We start from the raw sequence: 16,219 nt of genomic DNA, 5'->3' as shown, positions 1-16,219 counted from the left end.
CTTCATCTGCCGTAGTTTGTAATTAGGAGCTGGGGTGGCAAAAAGGCACCACTGCATGGCAAGGAAGGTGTTGGCCGGGTCAGAGCAGGTAACTGGAGCAGTTCAATGTTATGGTTGGCTACACGAAGAAAGTACTATTTGTTTGACTAAAAGCACAGATGAGAAGTTTATAAGTAATAATTCAAGCAAGCTCCTTTATTTCAAAATATGGGGCGTTCAATACTATACTATTAGGCAAGTCTTCCGGGTGGGCTTGGTAAATCCAACATTATACATGCATTTATCTTATGCAACACACAAGACTCTTATGACATGGGTATTATCTTGAGGCTGCTCAAGAGGGGTATATTGGGAATCAGCCCCCCCTCCCAAAATTGCCCAGGGCCCTCAAAAATCAACCAGCAGAGTTAGGAATCTAGCTCAGGTTAGCACATGGCACAAAGCCTTTATTTACTATATTATGCTACAGGTAAAATGAACAGTTCAGCCACTAAACAGCTCTTCCGAAAACGCTCTTGCAACCTATCCTGAATACCCTTCCTGTGAGAGACTCAGCTCAGCAGAACCGATAGAGTTCCACTGCCTACCAACAATTCCATACACAAAGGAGTAATCGTATCTGCTCCAGTGTATTTGAGCAGATATACCCGCCTTAAAATGGAAAATGCCAGCAAGAAATCTTCCATCTCATCCGTTCTCAATTTCTTAGAAAAACAAGCTTGGGCGAAAAATCAACTGCCAGATCAGAAGGAAGTCGATTGTAAAGATGTTTATATGAAGGAACACGTGAATTAGATGAAAACAGAGTGAAAAATCACAGACAGCCGCCCTCTCACGAGCAAGAACATTAGATAATGACATAGCCAAAAGCACGGAAACTCTTCTGCCATTGGTTTAATCAACTCTGGGGCACATTATTTTGAATTTGGTCTTTCAGAGTGATAATTAAATTGCAGTGGAAACATTTTAAGACACTAACGAGAGCAGGCTTGGTGGGGGGAAGGGGAAGGCCTCCATCGCCTTACCAAAAACCCTGCAGAGGTTTCTCCAAATACCGAGCGACTGTCCCAGGTTAGGGAAACACCTGCGGGTAACAGTCTCCATCCGCAGCCGCCCTACGAGTTGCTAAAGGTCCATCCACCCGGCAGCCGGCGATCCTGCAGACTCCCGGACCGGGCGGGGAGAGCGCGCGCACTGCGGCTCCTGTCCCTTCTCCTGGGGACAGGCTGGGAGACTCTAGGGTCTTCCCTTAACAGGAAAGCCCTCGGTTTACAAAGGTTTCGGTCCCGAGCCCCCAGCCGGGACCAGTACAGCGCAAGCAAACAAAGGCGCGGCTTGCCGTGGTCTGCCGGCGGAGGTGAGGGAAGGGCGGGCGGTGACCCACCTGACCTCCACCTGCCCGACTGGAGGCCGCGCGGGGCTGGCGAGGACTTGGCCGCACTTCCTTTGCCGCTGGGGTCCGAGGGGACCCCGCCCTGCCCCCGGGCTGCCCCTCGGGGATCCCGGGCCGGAGCCCACGCCCACGCGCGGCCTCACCGGGGCCGTCCCCGCACTGCAGCAGTGCAATCCGCGGGCCCGGGCCGCGGTCGGGGAGCCCCCCTCGCCCCGGGACCGCCCCCACAGCTCCGCTCGAACCCTGCGCACCCTGGGGAGGATGCCCGCGCCGCCTCGTCGCTCCCGGGCCCGCGGGAGGAGACGCCCCGGCTGCCCTGGTTCGCCCATCGGCCGAAGGCGCGGGTCCGGCTTACCCGCGACAGCAGCGTCCCTTGTCGGCGGGCGCGCCCACGTGCGGCGCGGAGGAACCGTCCGGGCCGTGGCAGGTAGAGCGAGCGGCCGCAGCGGCTCAGCCGAGAACCCGCACCCGGTAGGAAGCACCGCGCCGGAGCCCGAGCGGCCGCGGCCCCAGGCTGAGGGGCTCGGCGTGGGGGGCGGGGCGGGGCGGGGGCCGGCCGGGGCGGGGCCAGGGCGGGCCCTCGGCGCGCGGGGCGGGGAAGGGGCGGGCCCTCAGCGCGCGGGGGCGGGATCAAGGGAGAACCCTCGGCGCGGGGGCAGGACCAGGAGGTGGGCCTTTGACCCAGGGGGCGGGACCAGGAGGCGGTACTTCAGAGAGCGCGGGGCGGGCCCTGGACGACAGCTTTGGGGCTTGGGGCTTGGGGCTCTAATCCCGAGTCCTCCACAGCTTCCTGGCGGTGGGCGTCGCTCTCAGCTGCTGGAGCAAACTACCGCCCTCGCAGCGGGGCTGCTCCCGGGAAGGCCTGCGTAGGTGGGCGGGCTGGCTCCGTCTCTCACCTGGGGCTCCCCCCCGACACACCCAAACGGAAGGGGACAGCAGTCCGTTTATCACCGTGTTCCAAGAGGGGCTTTGGAGTTACAGACGGGAACCGTGGGGCCCAAGAAAAGTGGGGCCGATGGCATCCGACTCACCCCATTCTTTTCACTGGGACCACACCCAAACCCTCGGGGAGGAGGTGAAATGAATCCTTCTATACACGCTGGGACCCTAGGAGGTCCCGGGGACCTGGTTAAGTCGCCCCCGCCCCCAGAGGCCGCACCCTTCTGGCCCTTGGCATCAGAGGCAAGGAAATTAATTCGTGGAATGAGTTTCATTATGTGGGTTCTGGCTCAGAAAGGAGACAAGAGCATTGATATTTCCAGATAAACCCTAACCCCATTCTGCCGTCGTCAGGAGCCTCCGGACCTAGACAGTTCAGACCCACCCAATCTGGCCTGACAGCTGCAGGGCCAGAGGCACCTTGAAGGACTGGAGTCAGGCAGAGTTCACCTGTGCATCCTGATGGCACCAGCTGGGGCTCCCAGCCAATCAAAGCAGCGGCACCTGTTGGTGGAGGTAGTAATTTCTGCACAGGCCTCTGACCATTTAACCCTTGACAGCCCCTTAAGGAATTTTCAGATCTAGTCTGGGTCTCCTAAAAGCTAGGCCGCCGTGAAAGACTTAGGAGGTGGGAATGGGAGGTCCACAGACACTTCGAAGCTGTACACAACATTTTGTGTATATGTTTCTGGAAAAGGGTTTAAAGTTTGTATCAGATTCCCAAGGGGATCTATCACTGCCCACAAATCACCAAGATTATTTTCATGGTTTGGGATGCTGGGCCAGTCCCTGGCCTGCCCAGGCTTCTGATTCTGATTCTGATTCCATCTGCATTGGACATATGCCAAGTGCACCAGATGTGAATCTTCTGATGGTCAATTTTAGCAGTGGTCTTAAAGTAGAAGCACAGGAAAGCTAAAGGATGGAGCATTTACTAGGAAAAAATTAATTTCATGAAGCTGATTTCCTGATGAAGATATGAGAAACTCTATTTTTACAAAAACAGCTGCCAAAGAGGTGAGGTGGGTTTTTATGTTTTAAGTTCCTCAAACCCTAGCCACACTCCACACTGCATCTAATAATGAAAGAACTGCTTATACTCCCAACTGAAAGAGAGAACCAGTCTATTCATGTCAAAACCACTATGTGTAACTTTGTCCTGATACACTAAATAAAATAAAATGCATGCCTTGTATTTGTCACCTATCGCTAAAGACCTCCAGGTGTGTGGAAAGCTCATTTAAATTAATTTTGACAGATTCAAGTATCATAAACCCTTAAAAAAAAAGCCACTACATGTGTAATCAGGATTGACAGTAAATGTACAGCATTAAGATTCGAAAGTTCATTCCCACATGAAATCTGTTTCCGTGGGTCAAGTTGTCACTCTTAAAAGTCTCCTAGGCTGTGCTTATCTGTTCTAGACGTATAAACAGAGCCTGTTCCTCACATAATAACACAGTAATCAGAGCATCTCAGATTTAATTTGAACCAGAACTTTAATCCTTACTCCTTCTGATAATAAAGAAGGGGTTATAAATCAGACGTGACATTCTCTGGCTCAGGCTGGCCCACCTGTTAGAGAGATTGGCTGGGTAAACACATTTTGAGTTTCCATATGCAAATCCTGGTGATCCTCTAACTCCATCTTTTCTATAAACTAGACTCTCCACCACCCCATCTGGACAGAGTCCTGTGTGGTTCTGTATTTGATGCTGTGCCTACTTTGTGATTGACTTGCAATAACAAGGAAACCTTTGTCAGGATCGTCATTATCACCGGGTTCATCTCCACACTACATCACTGTTCAGGATCTTGGTCTGTCACACTCTTTGCTGAAGTTCAGTAGGTGAGGGAGAAGCCCAAAGGCCAGGCCTAAAGCTGATACTATGTGTGGGTTTAACACACCTGTGTCAACCTAGAAAAATGTATCACAGAGAAGTTGGTTTGGACAGAATCACTGGCTCCATTTGATGTCTCAAAAACACACAGAATGGGATAATCCACTTAAAATATGCCGCATTGAGGGGCACCTGGGTGGCTCAGTGAGTTAAAGCCTCTGCCTTTGGCTCAGGTCATGATCCCAGGATCCTGGTATCTAGCCCCGCATCGGGGTCTCTGCTCAACAGGGAGCCTGCTTCCTCCTCTCTCTCTCTCAGCCTACTTTTGATCTCTGCCTGTCAAATAAATAAATAAAATCTTTTAAAAAAAATGGGGAAAAAATACGCCACATTGAAATACCATATTTCATTTACCTATTTTATGGAAAAGTTCACACAGAGGCTAAGTGGGGAATCTAATAACCATTTGGCTTACAAAACACTTGGATTTGGGGCGCCTGGTGGTGGCTCAGTGGGTTAAGCCTCTGAGTCATGATCTCAGGGTTCTGGGATCGAGCCTCGAATTGGGCTCTCTGCTCAGCAGGGAGCTTGCTTTCTACCCCCTCTCTCTCTCTGCCTGCCTCTCTGCGTACTTGTGATCTCTCTGTCAAATAAAAACAAAAACAAAAGCAAAAAAACTTGGATTTGATGTATCATCTCCCCTAATTTTTACACCCAGGGAGTTGCCCTGGTCTCTAGACTCGTAGTATTGAAGCACTAGTAATATTACTAGAAGTAATATGCCAAGCACTAGGCACCAAGAAAAACCAAGGAACTGCTGTTAGATAATCCTGGATATGATCCTGGCTTTAGTCTCTTAGCTGTGTGATCTTGGACAAGTTAATCAACTCTCCAAGCCTTTTTTTCCTTATTTGAAAAATGATATGAATGCCTATCTCAAAGGACACTGTAAGAAATACCTAAAACAACACAGGGAAAAATATTAAGCATTACATATGGCCTAGTATGCCATGGTTCTCAACTCTTTTAATTCTTTTTCTTTTTTTTCCTTTTCATTCTAAACTTAGTTCTTTTCTCACTACAGCACACCATGAACCATTTTCATGCACGTGTATTAGATTCTTTTCAGTTGCAAGCAGTAACATAATTCAAAGTAGCTTAAGGAATAGGAAGATTTCTTTTAAGGAATATTAAAAGAAATATTCCTTAGAATATTTTTTAAGGAAAATATTTTTTCCTTAAAAAATATTTTTTTTATATTTTTTAAGGGAGCATCTCCTCGAATCTGATCTCAGAAACAGTCTGAGGTTAGGGGTGCCATGCATGGAGGTGGGACAGTTCCTCTTGGGGCCGCTCCGTAAGTGCGTCTCTTGAAAATTGATTTCCTCTTTCTCCAGCCACATACTTGGTTCCCTCTGCACCTTAGACAATGTGGGGTGGGGCAGGGCCACTCACAGGAACAGCTCTGAGTGTTCCTGATCCAGTCTAGCTGGTCCTTCTCTTTAGAAGACAGGCCTACAGCTGGAACCGTCAACAGAGTCTAGCAGGGCAAAGTCACCTTGTGGCTGTTGTAGCTCCAAACATGGGAGGAAGCAGTGGGAGGAGGGTGCTGGGCAGTCGGCCCATAAGGGTCGATCTTTCCATAAACATGAGACCTGCTGTTCTGATCAGCAGCTTACAATTAAGGGTCTTCTAAGCGGGTACACGCTGATCCAAAAATGTCAAGGTGATGCTTGGCTAGAGACCAAAAAGGGAGAAGAAATAAAAGGAACTGGCCTGTTCTCCTGTGACTCCAGAACCTGGAAGTAGGCAGAACCTGAAAGTACTCCATGGTCCTGGTGCTACTGCTCATCATTGGCAGGGTTCTGGAAGCTGCCTATGGAGGGAGACCAGAGTATGACAGACATTGAGGAAACATATCAAAAACCATTAAAATGTTTTTAGAGCCAGACAAGAAGTCATTAAAATGTCTTGGGAGCTATGGTCCTAGACAAATATAAGAGCAAGCTGGATTTAATCAGGCAAGATAGAGATGGCTAAAGGAAGTGAGATGCATTTTGGGTGGGATTCAGATGTCCCTCCACCCAAAGTGGATGAAGCAGTGAGGTGTGGGTTGTCAGAGCTAAATGACACTTTGCCCCACTGCCATCGGTAGGTTGGAGAGTCCAGAAGCACTTTGCATGCTGTGATAGACCAGAAATAACAGGGTTACCTGCAGAGTCCTGGTTCCCCCAAATAAACCTTGAGCATTTCCATACTGTGCAGCTTCTCAGAAGGAAGATAGTCTTATCCTTTATTTCTGCAATGCTGTCGTCAGGTGATATGACATGATCTTTGTGGTTCTAATCAAGTGACAACATTGCTTTATCTCACGGTGAACTCTCCATCATAAACTTGGTAAATTTGTGGTTTCTTTCCTTTGTAGTTTGTCCGTCATGCACCTGTTGTGTTTCTGTTGTTTGGCTAGCCATTCTTTTTGAGGTCTTCACTTCCTAGCTAACGTTCTTCACAACTATACTTTTCTTTCATAAGATTCTTTAATTTCCAAGTCCTTTTCCTACAGTGTATAACCAGAAGCCAGGAGGCAGATTACAAAACCAATCCCATTTGAAAGCAGTGGATGTGGAGTTGCTTATCGTCAGAGACCACAAAAGGGGCTCAGGGAGGCATCTGAAGAGTCACCCTGGGCTGTAGCCTAGAGAGAAGCAGAAATAGGTCAGGGAGAAGGTATCTGTATGTGTCAGAGCAAAGAGATGGTCTGGACAAAGTTGCCCAGGCAGGAACAATTTGAAAGAAGGTGCAGAGCAACTTTGCAAACCTTCTGGCAACACAGAATGCAAAACCCAAGTGAAAACCCCAGTCCGGGAGAAATCATACCCCAATGGAAAAAAGGACATTCTCCCTGAGTCTTTCAAGCCATACCACTGCATAAGAACCAATGAAAATATGCCCAAATATAATGAAACAGAATGTGATACAAAGTAGGATTGCAGAACTATGGACACGGGATAAATCACATCCTTAGGGAGTTAACAATGCAGAATCATCGAGGGATGGCTGGACCATGGCTGAGGCTTTAACCCACTGAGCCCCCCAGGGGCCCCCTGAGGGAGATTTTAATCGACATTCCCTAAGAACAGAAAAAGAAGCAGACTACAACAGAATTCATTCATTCATTCTGCAAACATTTATTAAGCACCAAAGCACACCTTCACCAGTTTTGGACGACTCTGTCATGGACTAGCTGGCCATGAGGCTCGGTAGCATCTGGGGGCAACAGGGCCAAGTAGACAGGGGTGTCGGCTCCCTCCTCCACCGTCCTGGGGCCATGAGCCCCGCCAATGTCCGTCTTCACCCACCCCGGGCAGCATGCATTCAGCAGAATCCTGTCACCTTTTCTCTTCTCATCCAGATGCCGGGCCAAGATTCTTGATAAGACCGTGACCCCCAGCTTGGACACCCCATAAGCCGAGTTGGGCCAACCTTCCCTCTCATGCACTTCATTGTTTGTGTCCTCCACAAACTTCTTCATGAGGTCCACCAGGTCCTCCTCCGTGAGCGTCTCACACCGGAACTTCTTCTGTAGATCTGTGCTGCAATTTTCAAGAGCTTTTGAGCCCTCTAAACTACTAACATTCACCACCCTGCCTGAAACAGAACAGTAGAAACACGGAAGCATGTCACACATGAACAATACCCAACATGTAACTGACTCATACGGCAGGTTTAACAGCCGATTAAAAAAAAAAAAAAAAAAAAAAGACTCTAGAAGGCACCAGTGGGTTTTGACCTTATTTCATGCTCTCTTCCCCCAAAGGGAAGGATGCATTCCATCAGCAACAGGGCCTAGAGAGCAGTGATTATTCATCAGGTGAGGAGGAGTAAGTCTGTAGTAAAATAACCAGGTGCTTTTATAAAGACATCCTTCTGCACCCACAAATACTCCAGGTGCCTGTGAGCTTGCTTTTCTTGAGATGGCACCTCACCCTGAGGATTAAAGCTATTTCTTGATTTGCACAGTTTCCTAGGGCCAAGAGTAGCCACCTCTTTATTTCCAAGTACCAGAAATCAGGGTGAGGTAATGCCTTGTCTATCCTTAATGATGGCTACTTTCACACGTGCAGTGGGTTGATTCTCCATCCCAGTTTTGATTTTCATCACTTTTTTTAGCCCATAGCCAAAAAGTAAATATAATGTAATTAATGAGTTAATATTCATAGTAACAACAATTCACAGCTACTAAAGACACCGTTAGGTCTATAAAAAAAAATATGCAGGCCCCAAACTATAAGATAATTTGAAGTATTGGTGGAAATTCCCAAAACCAGTAAATGTGTTAATTTATACAGTTCATCCAACATCAAACACCACCACATTTAGGGAGTTCTTTTCTTACATATTATCTTGAATCCATTTCCTGTGCATCCAACAGGATAATCAGATTTTTTTTAAAGTAGGCTCCATGCCTACTTATGGAGCATGGAGCCCAACATGGGTCTTGACTGAACTCACAACCCTGAGGTCAAGACCTGAGCTGAGATCAAGAGTTGGACACTTAACCGACTGAGCTACCCAGGTGCACCAGGTTAATTGGATTTTACTGCATTTTCTGAGTGGCATTCATTCACCATGGAGAATGATTTTAATAAAATCTTTAAAAAGATTTTATTTATTTCTCAAAGAGAGAGACAGCACAAGCAGAAGGAGGAGCGGCTGGCAGAGGGAGCAGCAGACTTCCTGCGGAGCAGAGAGCTCGATGTGGGGCTTGATCCCAGGACCCTGGGATCATGACCTGAGCCAAAGGCAGAGACTTAACCGACCGAGCCACCTGGACATGCCAGGTGTGATTGTCTTATAATCAGATTCACTTCAATAGGTTGGCCCGGAATACTACTACTACTTTGATGACATGTTCTCCATTACTTTTTTTTTTTTTTTTAAAGATTTTATTTATTTATTGGACAGAGAGAGATCACAAGTAGGCAGAGAGGCAGACAGAGAGAGAGAGGAGGAAGCAGGGTCCCCCACCAAGGAAAGAGCCCGACGCGGGGCTCGATCCCAGGACCCCGGGATCATGACCTGAGCCAAAGGCAGAGGCTTAAAAACCCTCTGAGCCACCCAGGCGCCCCTCTCCATTACTTTCTAAACGACTTTGTTCTTAATCACCTGGCTGCCACAAGGAATTGAATTCAAAAAGAAAAGGAGAAAAGAAACACCAATTAAAGAAGCCACTCTGTGCCTTTGGTGAAAATTAAAAGCTTGTAAGAGATGTCCTCTCTGATCTCAGGGACACCTCTGGGAGAGGCCAAGGGGTGACTGTCTCTACAGCCAGATGGTTCCAATCAGCCCTAAGAAAGGCCGCACCCACACCCCCCTTTGCTGAGGGCCGAGGGGGCCCACTGGTCCAGAAACCACCCCTACCCCCATTCTTAGAAAGAGTGTGCAAGTAGCTCCCCCTAGTGGGAAAACACTTGATTAACCTAGTCCCTCAGAATCTTAAATGAGGAAGAGGGATGACTTTCTTTAAAGATAATGTAACACTAAATAAAATGTGGCTTTTAAGTCAGTTTTGTTTGGGGGAGAAAGTGATTCCCTACCAACCAGGAGGCAATAATCCTCAGCTTTTTGCCCTCCAGGTGAACACTGAGTTTTACCGAAAAATCACTAATATTCTCAGTGTGTTGTAAACCAGATTCCTACTTTGGGAGGACTGGTTAAAGCCAGTCATCACTCGCTCTGGGTTGTTGCCTGAGCCTCACCCTCCCCACAGACACCTTTTATCTTTCAAAAAGGATTGGTTTGCAATCATTTGGCGTTATGATCCTTCCCTTCCCTGGAACTAATTATCCTGATTTAGTTGAGGGGCGAAGTCAGGAAACCTGAATACTGTTTCCAGCTCTATGACTACCTGTCTGTTCACATCATTTTTTTTTTAAGATTTATTTATTTATTTGACAGAGAGAGAGAGAGACTGACCACAAGTAGGCAGAGAGGCAGGCAGAGAGAGAAGGGAAGCAGGTTCCCTGCTGTGCAGAGAGCCTGATGCGGGGCTCGATCCCAGGACCCTGAGCTGAAGGCAGAGCCTTAACCCACTGAGCAAGCCAGGTGCCCCTTGTGTTCACATCTTTGCGTCTCAGTTTCCTTCTCTGTAAAATGAAGACCCAGGAATGTAAGGTTTCTTTAATACCGTGCAGCTTTCAAATTCTAGGATTCTAAAGCCCCTTGAGAGAAGACTTCAGACACTTGGTAAAAGGCACCCTTGTGATGGAATACTATGCAGCTATAAAAAATAAAGCTTTCTATCCTGATCTAGAAAGAGTCCCAGATATACTAAGAAAGCAAAGCAGCAAACTTTATACTTAATGTTCTCTTTGTGTAAAAAAGAGAGCAAAAAAATATGCATTTGCATTAAGTTTTGCATTAAAAAATTCCACCCTGCGGGCATGCTTGGGTGGCTCCGTCAGTTAAGTGTCCAAGTCTTGGATCTCAGCTCAGTTCTTTATCTCAGGATGATGAGTTCAAGCCCCAAGTTGGGCTCCACGGAGTCTACTTTAAAAAAAAAAAAAAAAAAAAAAAAGAACAAAACAAACCTCCATCCCCTTGGCCCTGGGCACTCACCATCTCCGTGCACCCGGACCCAAGGCTTTCTTCAGCCAGTACCTGCCACTCTGCCTGTTGAGTGGGAGCTCAACCCACTAGGAAAGGATAAAGAGAATTGCCTGTAGAGCTCAGGGATAGGAACTGGGCAAGTAGGGGCAGGAGTTTGGGTGCAACTCTCACCATGCATCTTTTTAGATTTTTTTGAGATATTTGCACGAGAGATCATCTTTCTTCAAAATGTTAAACTGAGAAAAGCACATTTTTATTATGCAGTTATTTTAATTAAAAATGCATGCATAACAGGAAAAGGAAAGCAATTCTAGACACTGCTCCTTCTAGTCTGACTGGTTGTCTGAGATTTGGAAGCTTTTTAATGTATTATTTGTTTCAGGCGTACAGGTCTGTGATTCATCAGTCTTATATAATACCCAGTGCTCATTACAACACATACCCTCCCCAATGTCCATCACCCAGTTACCTCACTCCTCTACCCCCGCTCCCCTCCAGCAACCCTCAGTTCATTTCCTGTGATTAAGAGTCGCTTCTGGTTTGTCTCCCTCTCTGGTTTTGTCCTGTTTCATTTTTTTCCTCTCTTCCCCTAGGATCCTCTGCCTTGATTCTTAAATTCCACCTGTTAGTGAGATCGTATGATAATTGTTCGAGAAAAGCACATTTCTAATAAGAACCACAGAGTTCTTCTTCCTAAGAGTCCCAGTTGCCTTTCTGGGGGAAGGGAGTCCTCAGGGAAGCCTTCTCTGCCCCCGCCACCCCTCCTCAACTACAGTCTGCTCTACTAGACTCAGTGCTCTGTGGTCAGGATTCTCCCTGTCCATGGTGCTTCCCACTGTGTCCCCAGCACCCTGGGTTAGGGTAGACCCTCCAGTATTTGTGGGAAAAGTAATGAAAAAGTCATAAAGGTTATTGACTGAATACTTGGGAGTGTGGGTAAGATACTCTGTAATAAACTTCTCTGGGAGGTTCTGCATCAGCTTGAAGAAGTGAAGAAAAGAACATGGGGAAAGTCATAAAAATGCTTTAAAAAAAAAAAAAAAGAGCCTTCCCTCAGGCCCCCAAAGAAGCTAGGGTGGCCCCACCACCCTGGGGAGCTGAGAAGGACCCTGAGACTGCTCAGAGGCCAAGAGGTCCCTGGGGACTTCCCTATTATTCTAGGGTTGAATTTGTGACTTGGCACCGAAGAGCTTTGCCATGTACCATATGCTGTTTATTTTTTATTTTTATTTTTTAAAAGATTTTTATTTATTTATTTGTTTGTTTGTTTGACAGACAGAGATCACAAGTAGGCAGAGAGGCAGGCAGAGAGAGAGGGGGAAGCAGGCTCCCCGAGGAGCAGAAAGCCCGACGTGGGGCTCCATCCCAGAACCCTGGGATCAGGACCCGAGCGGAAGGCAGAGGCTTTAACCCACTGAGCTACCAGGCGCCCCTACCATATGCCTTTTAAAGCTGAAATGTGCAGGTGAACGCTTAGGAGAAAACAGTGCAGTTTTCTGTGTCCCCCACACAGAGAAATGGCATCCCTAGGTCACTCCTGAAGGACAGCCCCACGGCCTACTTCTTGTCGAGGGTTACAACTTGACAATCCACGTGGCCGGACTTACCATGAGGTTTTATTATCGGCAGTAATTCGATGCAGACATTTCTTGTGGCAAAAAAATTTGTCTTCAGCGTTATCTCAGCTTGGATGTAGAAGGGCGTTGGATCGTCCGCTTCCAAAAAGAGAAGGAAACAAAGTCACGCTTTACCCCCTGAAATGTACACAACAAGCGCATCTTATCTCTAACTACAAGAAAAACAAGCTAACTTTAAAACGATTTTTAAACCCCTAGGTCGGTAGTTCTCAAAACTTCAGGCGTGTCTCTGAAGCACCTGCAGGGCGGGTTAAAACACAGAGTTCTGGGCTCCACCCCCCCCAGAGCTGGGGAAGGAGAAGGTCTGGGGTGGGGCTCCAAAATGCGCATTTCGAACGCGTTCCCAGGTGACGTGGCAGCTACTGGTCTGGCCCCACTTTGGGAATTCCCGGCTTTCCCCGCCGCTGCTCAATCCTGACCGGGTATGGGACGCACCTCCGGATTCTGTTCAAACGCAAATTGTGATTCAGCAGGTGTGGCAGGAGGCCTTAGCGCAGGTGCGGCTCGTGCACCGCCCACACTGTGGAGGGGGCGGGGGCTTCCAGCCGACGTGTGTTCCTGGAAGAGGAGCAGCCAGCCACCAACCCCTCCACGGGCCGCCGAGGTCTGCTGCAGCAGGGGTCTGCCCCTTCCCGCCGGCGCTCCCAGACAGCCCGCAGGCTGAGCTGGAGGTGCGGATGCTGAGCTGGAGGTGCGGATGCACAGCCTCGGTGAGGGGTCAAGGCCGGGGCGGGAATCAATTGAGGCCTCACACTAGTTTTGTTGTCTCTTGGGTGTCTCTTCCCCACTAGGTTGGTAAATGAGGTTGGCCTATTTCTACCCCCAACACAAGGCAGCTCAACTAATTTTCTCAATGGAGCAACAGAGAAAGTAACCTCCTTGACTTTTTTCCCCCCTCCAAAGATGCTACTTAAAATCCCACTTAAAATGTATGTTTGATAACAAACCTAAATGCCCGGGGGGAGGGAACAAGGCTCGCTTCCTTTCTGCCTGAGCCTATGAAAGCTCTCCATTAAACGAAATCTCAAGTCCACTAACGTGCACAGTGCGCGCCCGTCGTGTCTCCGCGATTCATTTCCTGTCCCGAGCAGATGCCTCCGGGCATCTATGAATTCACCCTTTCAAGGAAAGCGAAAGCCCCAAGTGAGCTCGGAGACCCTTCGCAAAGACAGAAAGCTGATGAGCTTAGCGGGGCATGGCCCCCCTCCCAGGAGGCCGGTTTTCTAGCAAACTTCAACAGCAGACCGCTCCGGGAGGGCCCTGGGCTGCGCCCCGCCCGCCCTGCGCCAAAGCGAACGGCTCCGGCGCCTCCGTGGAAAGCGAACCAGCCGCGCGACGCCAGTGCTGAGAGCGTCCTGAGGAGCCGGCGCTGCGCTCCGCGGTCACTGTAGTAGGCGAGTGGGGGTTGCCTGCGGCTCTCTGCCCCGAACCCGTGGCGCGCCCAGGGACCCACCCCCGACTTACGCTTGAATGCGATGCCAGCATTGTTGACCAACACGTTGAGGCCCCCGTACTCCTTGCGCAGGAAGTCGCGCAGGGCGCGGATGCTCTGCAGGTTGTCGATGTCCAGCAGGTGGAAGCGGGGACTCAAGCCCTCGGCCTGGAGCTGCTGCACCGCCGCGCGACCCCGCGCCTCGTCCCGCGCCGTGAGCACCACGTCCCCCGAGAACTGCCGGCACAGGTCACGCGCGATCGCGAAGCCGATGCCCTTGTTGGCCCCAGTCACCAGCGCCACGCGGCTGCAGGACGACATGGCCGGGGGAAGCACTTGGAGAGCGGACCGGGCTGTGGGCCACCGGGGAGCGCGCTGCAGAGGCGCGGACACAGAGCAGCCACAGAGCCCTGAGTTCTGGGATTCAGTGCTGCGACTTCTAGAGAACGAGGCCCCAGCCCTTGGTCCCTCCCCTGCGAGGAGTGGCGGTCTGTTCCCGAAGGTTTCGTAACCGCCCGCTCCCGGGCCCACCCCTTCACTCTAGCTACGAGCTCTGGATCCCGCCCCCGAGTCGAGCGGTGGTCTGCGGGCTGGAGCGGTGGTAGCTTTCCCAAAGCCAAAGCGGATGGTGATGAGTCGATGGGTGCTAGAGATGCATTGCATTTGGATCGAAGAAACTATTTTAGGAAAACCCCTAAAGGAGAAAAACAAGGGCTGAGTAATTTTCTTGGGCGTGCGCCTACCATCCACAGCAAAATGAAAATGTTTACCGTTTCCTCAAATGCGATGAAATTATTTAGACACGGTAACTGCTTCTGTGGTCATAGTTCCCTCTTTTTGCTTAAACTCAGGAAAGAATGAGAGAAAAAAGGTCTTATGAGTGGATTCACAGGTGGGGGTAGGGTTCATCTCTGGGTGTGATTCCCAGCGCGCCCCCAAGTGGGAGGGAGTGTTAATGAAGCTCTTGCTGTGTGCCAAGCCTCTTATTGGAATGTTTTTACTTAAACCTTACATAACTCCTGTGGGTGCCAAGTGTCTGAGTTTTAAGTTTGTCCAAGGAGGATGGATATCGATATATTTTTTCCTCCCAGTGAAACTTGTGCATTCACAAAGTTCAAATGAAAATGAATCTCCAGGTGTGTCGAGGTCTGCATAGGCAATTAGGACCCCCCCCCCTTCTTTAGTGTAATCTGAAGGTGTTTGATTAGTGACGCTTAAATTTATGGAGAGCTGGGACCTCATTATGACTCAGCTTTTCTCAGGCGGAGCTGGCTTAAGCTGCTTGCCTCTGTCACTTTGACTCCAACCTTCTCCAAATCAACAAGGGCGGTCAGGAAGGTGGGCTCAGGGCTTCAGGGTACCTGGGCGGCTCAGTGGGTTAAGCCTCTGCCTTCAGCAAGTCATGATCTCAGGGTCTTGGAATCAGCCTCGCATGCGCTCTCTGCTCAGCAGGGAGCCTGCTTCCACCTGCCTCTCTGCCTGCTTGTGATCTCTCTTTCTGTCAAATAAATAAATCTTTGAAAAAAAAAAAAAAGCACATGTCCTTTAAAAAAAAAAAAAGGTGGGCTCTTCCTGTGTGGTCCCCTACTGTGGCTCAACCTGCAGTTTTTTCCCCCCTCTAAAAATTATTTAGAACTTTATTTTAAAGATGTCAGGCTATTCAGGGTTTCTATTTCTTTTTGAGTGAGCTTAATTCGTGGTTTTCAAAAAATTTGTTTATTTCATTTAAGTGGATTGTTTTGACATGAAGTTCATGATGTGCTCTAACTAGTCCTTTTAATATTGATAGTGATGCCATCTCCCTTATTCCTCATATTGGTCATTTGTGTCTTTCATATTTTTTCTCCTGCTCTGCCTGGGGAAAGGTTTATTGATTTTATGGGTTTTTTCCCCTCTCAGGGAAACATCTTTTGGTTTTACTGATATTTTTCTCTATTTTTTTCCAATTATAATTTTATTCTAACCTTTATTTCCTTTCTTTTGCTCACCTTGGGTTTTGTTTACTTTTTCTAGTTTTTCACCATGGATGCTAAGGTCATTAATTTGAGATCTTTCTTCTTTTCTATAGGTGTTAAGGGCTATTAATTTCCCTTTATTTTTATTCATCTTTTTTTTAAAGGGTGGGGGAAAGAGAGAATCTCAAGCAGACTCCATGTTGAGGGGGGAGCCCTATGTGGGGCTCGATCTCATGATTCTGAGATCATGACCTGAGCCAAAATAAAAAAATCAGATGCTTAACGAGCCGAACCACCCAGGGTCCTATTAATTTCCCTTTAAGTACTGCTGTTGGTAGCATCACATAAATATTCATATGTTGACTTTTCAATTTTAATCAGTTTAAGATAAATCCTAATTTGCTTATTGATAT

General features: G+C 48.4%; 2 protein-coding genes across 2 annotated transcripts in view; both read right to left on the bottom strand.

The window, feature by feature from the left end:
- Positions 1 to 1,816, bottom strand: part of LOC111155703 (dopey family member 2) — a 106,255-nt gene extending 104,439 nt beyond the window's left edge. Inside the window, exon 1 of the mRNA XM_022516017.1 lies at positions 1,749 to 1,816. The gene's annotated coding sequence lies outside the window, so the exon portion shown is untranslated. The remainder of the gene's footprint in view (positions 1 to 1,748) is intronic.
- Positions 1,817 to 7,341: 5,525 nt separating this feature from the next.
- On the bottom strand, positions 7,342 to 14,424 carry LOC111155781 (carbonyl reductase 3). The gene is made up of 3 exons (XM_022516179.1): positions 13,884 to 14,424; positions 12,390 to 12,497; positions 7,342 to 7,821 (listed from the first exon to the last, which is right to left on the bottom strand). Exons 1-3 carry the CDS (start codon positions 14,170 to 14,172, stop codon positions 7,385 to 7,387), a joined length of 834 nt encoding a protein of 277 aa, XP_022371887.1. The 5' UTR covers positions 14,173 to 14,424; the 3' UTR covers positions 7,342 to 7,384.
- Positions 14,425 to 16,219: the final 1,795 nt, after the last annotated feature.

Source organism: Enhydra lutris, unplaced genomic scaffold, assembly GCF_002288905.1.
Source record: "Enhydra lutris kenyoni isolate GAN:26980312 unplaced genomic scaffold, ASM228890v2 scaffoldscaffold43, whole genome shotgun sequence".
In the NCBI taxonomy this organism is placed as follows: domain Eukaryota; kingdom Metazoa; phylum Chordata; class Mammalia; order Carnivora; family Mustelidae; genus Enhydra; species Enhydra lutris.
The sequence above is the reverse complement of the archived record's forward strand: the minus strand, read 5'-3'. Positions and strand labels throughout refer to the sequence as shown.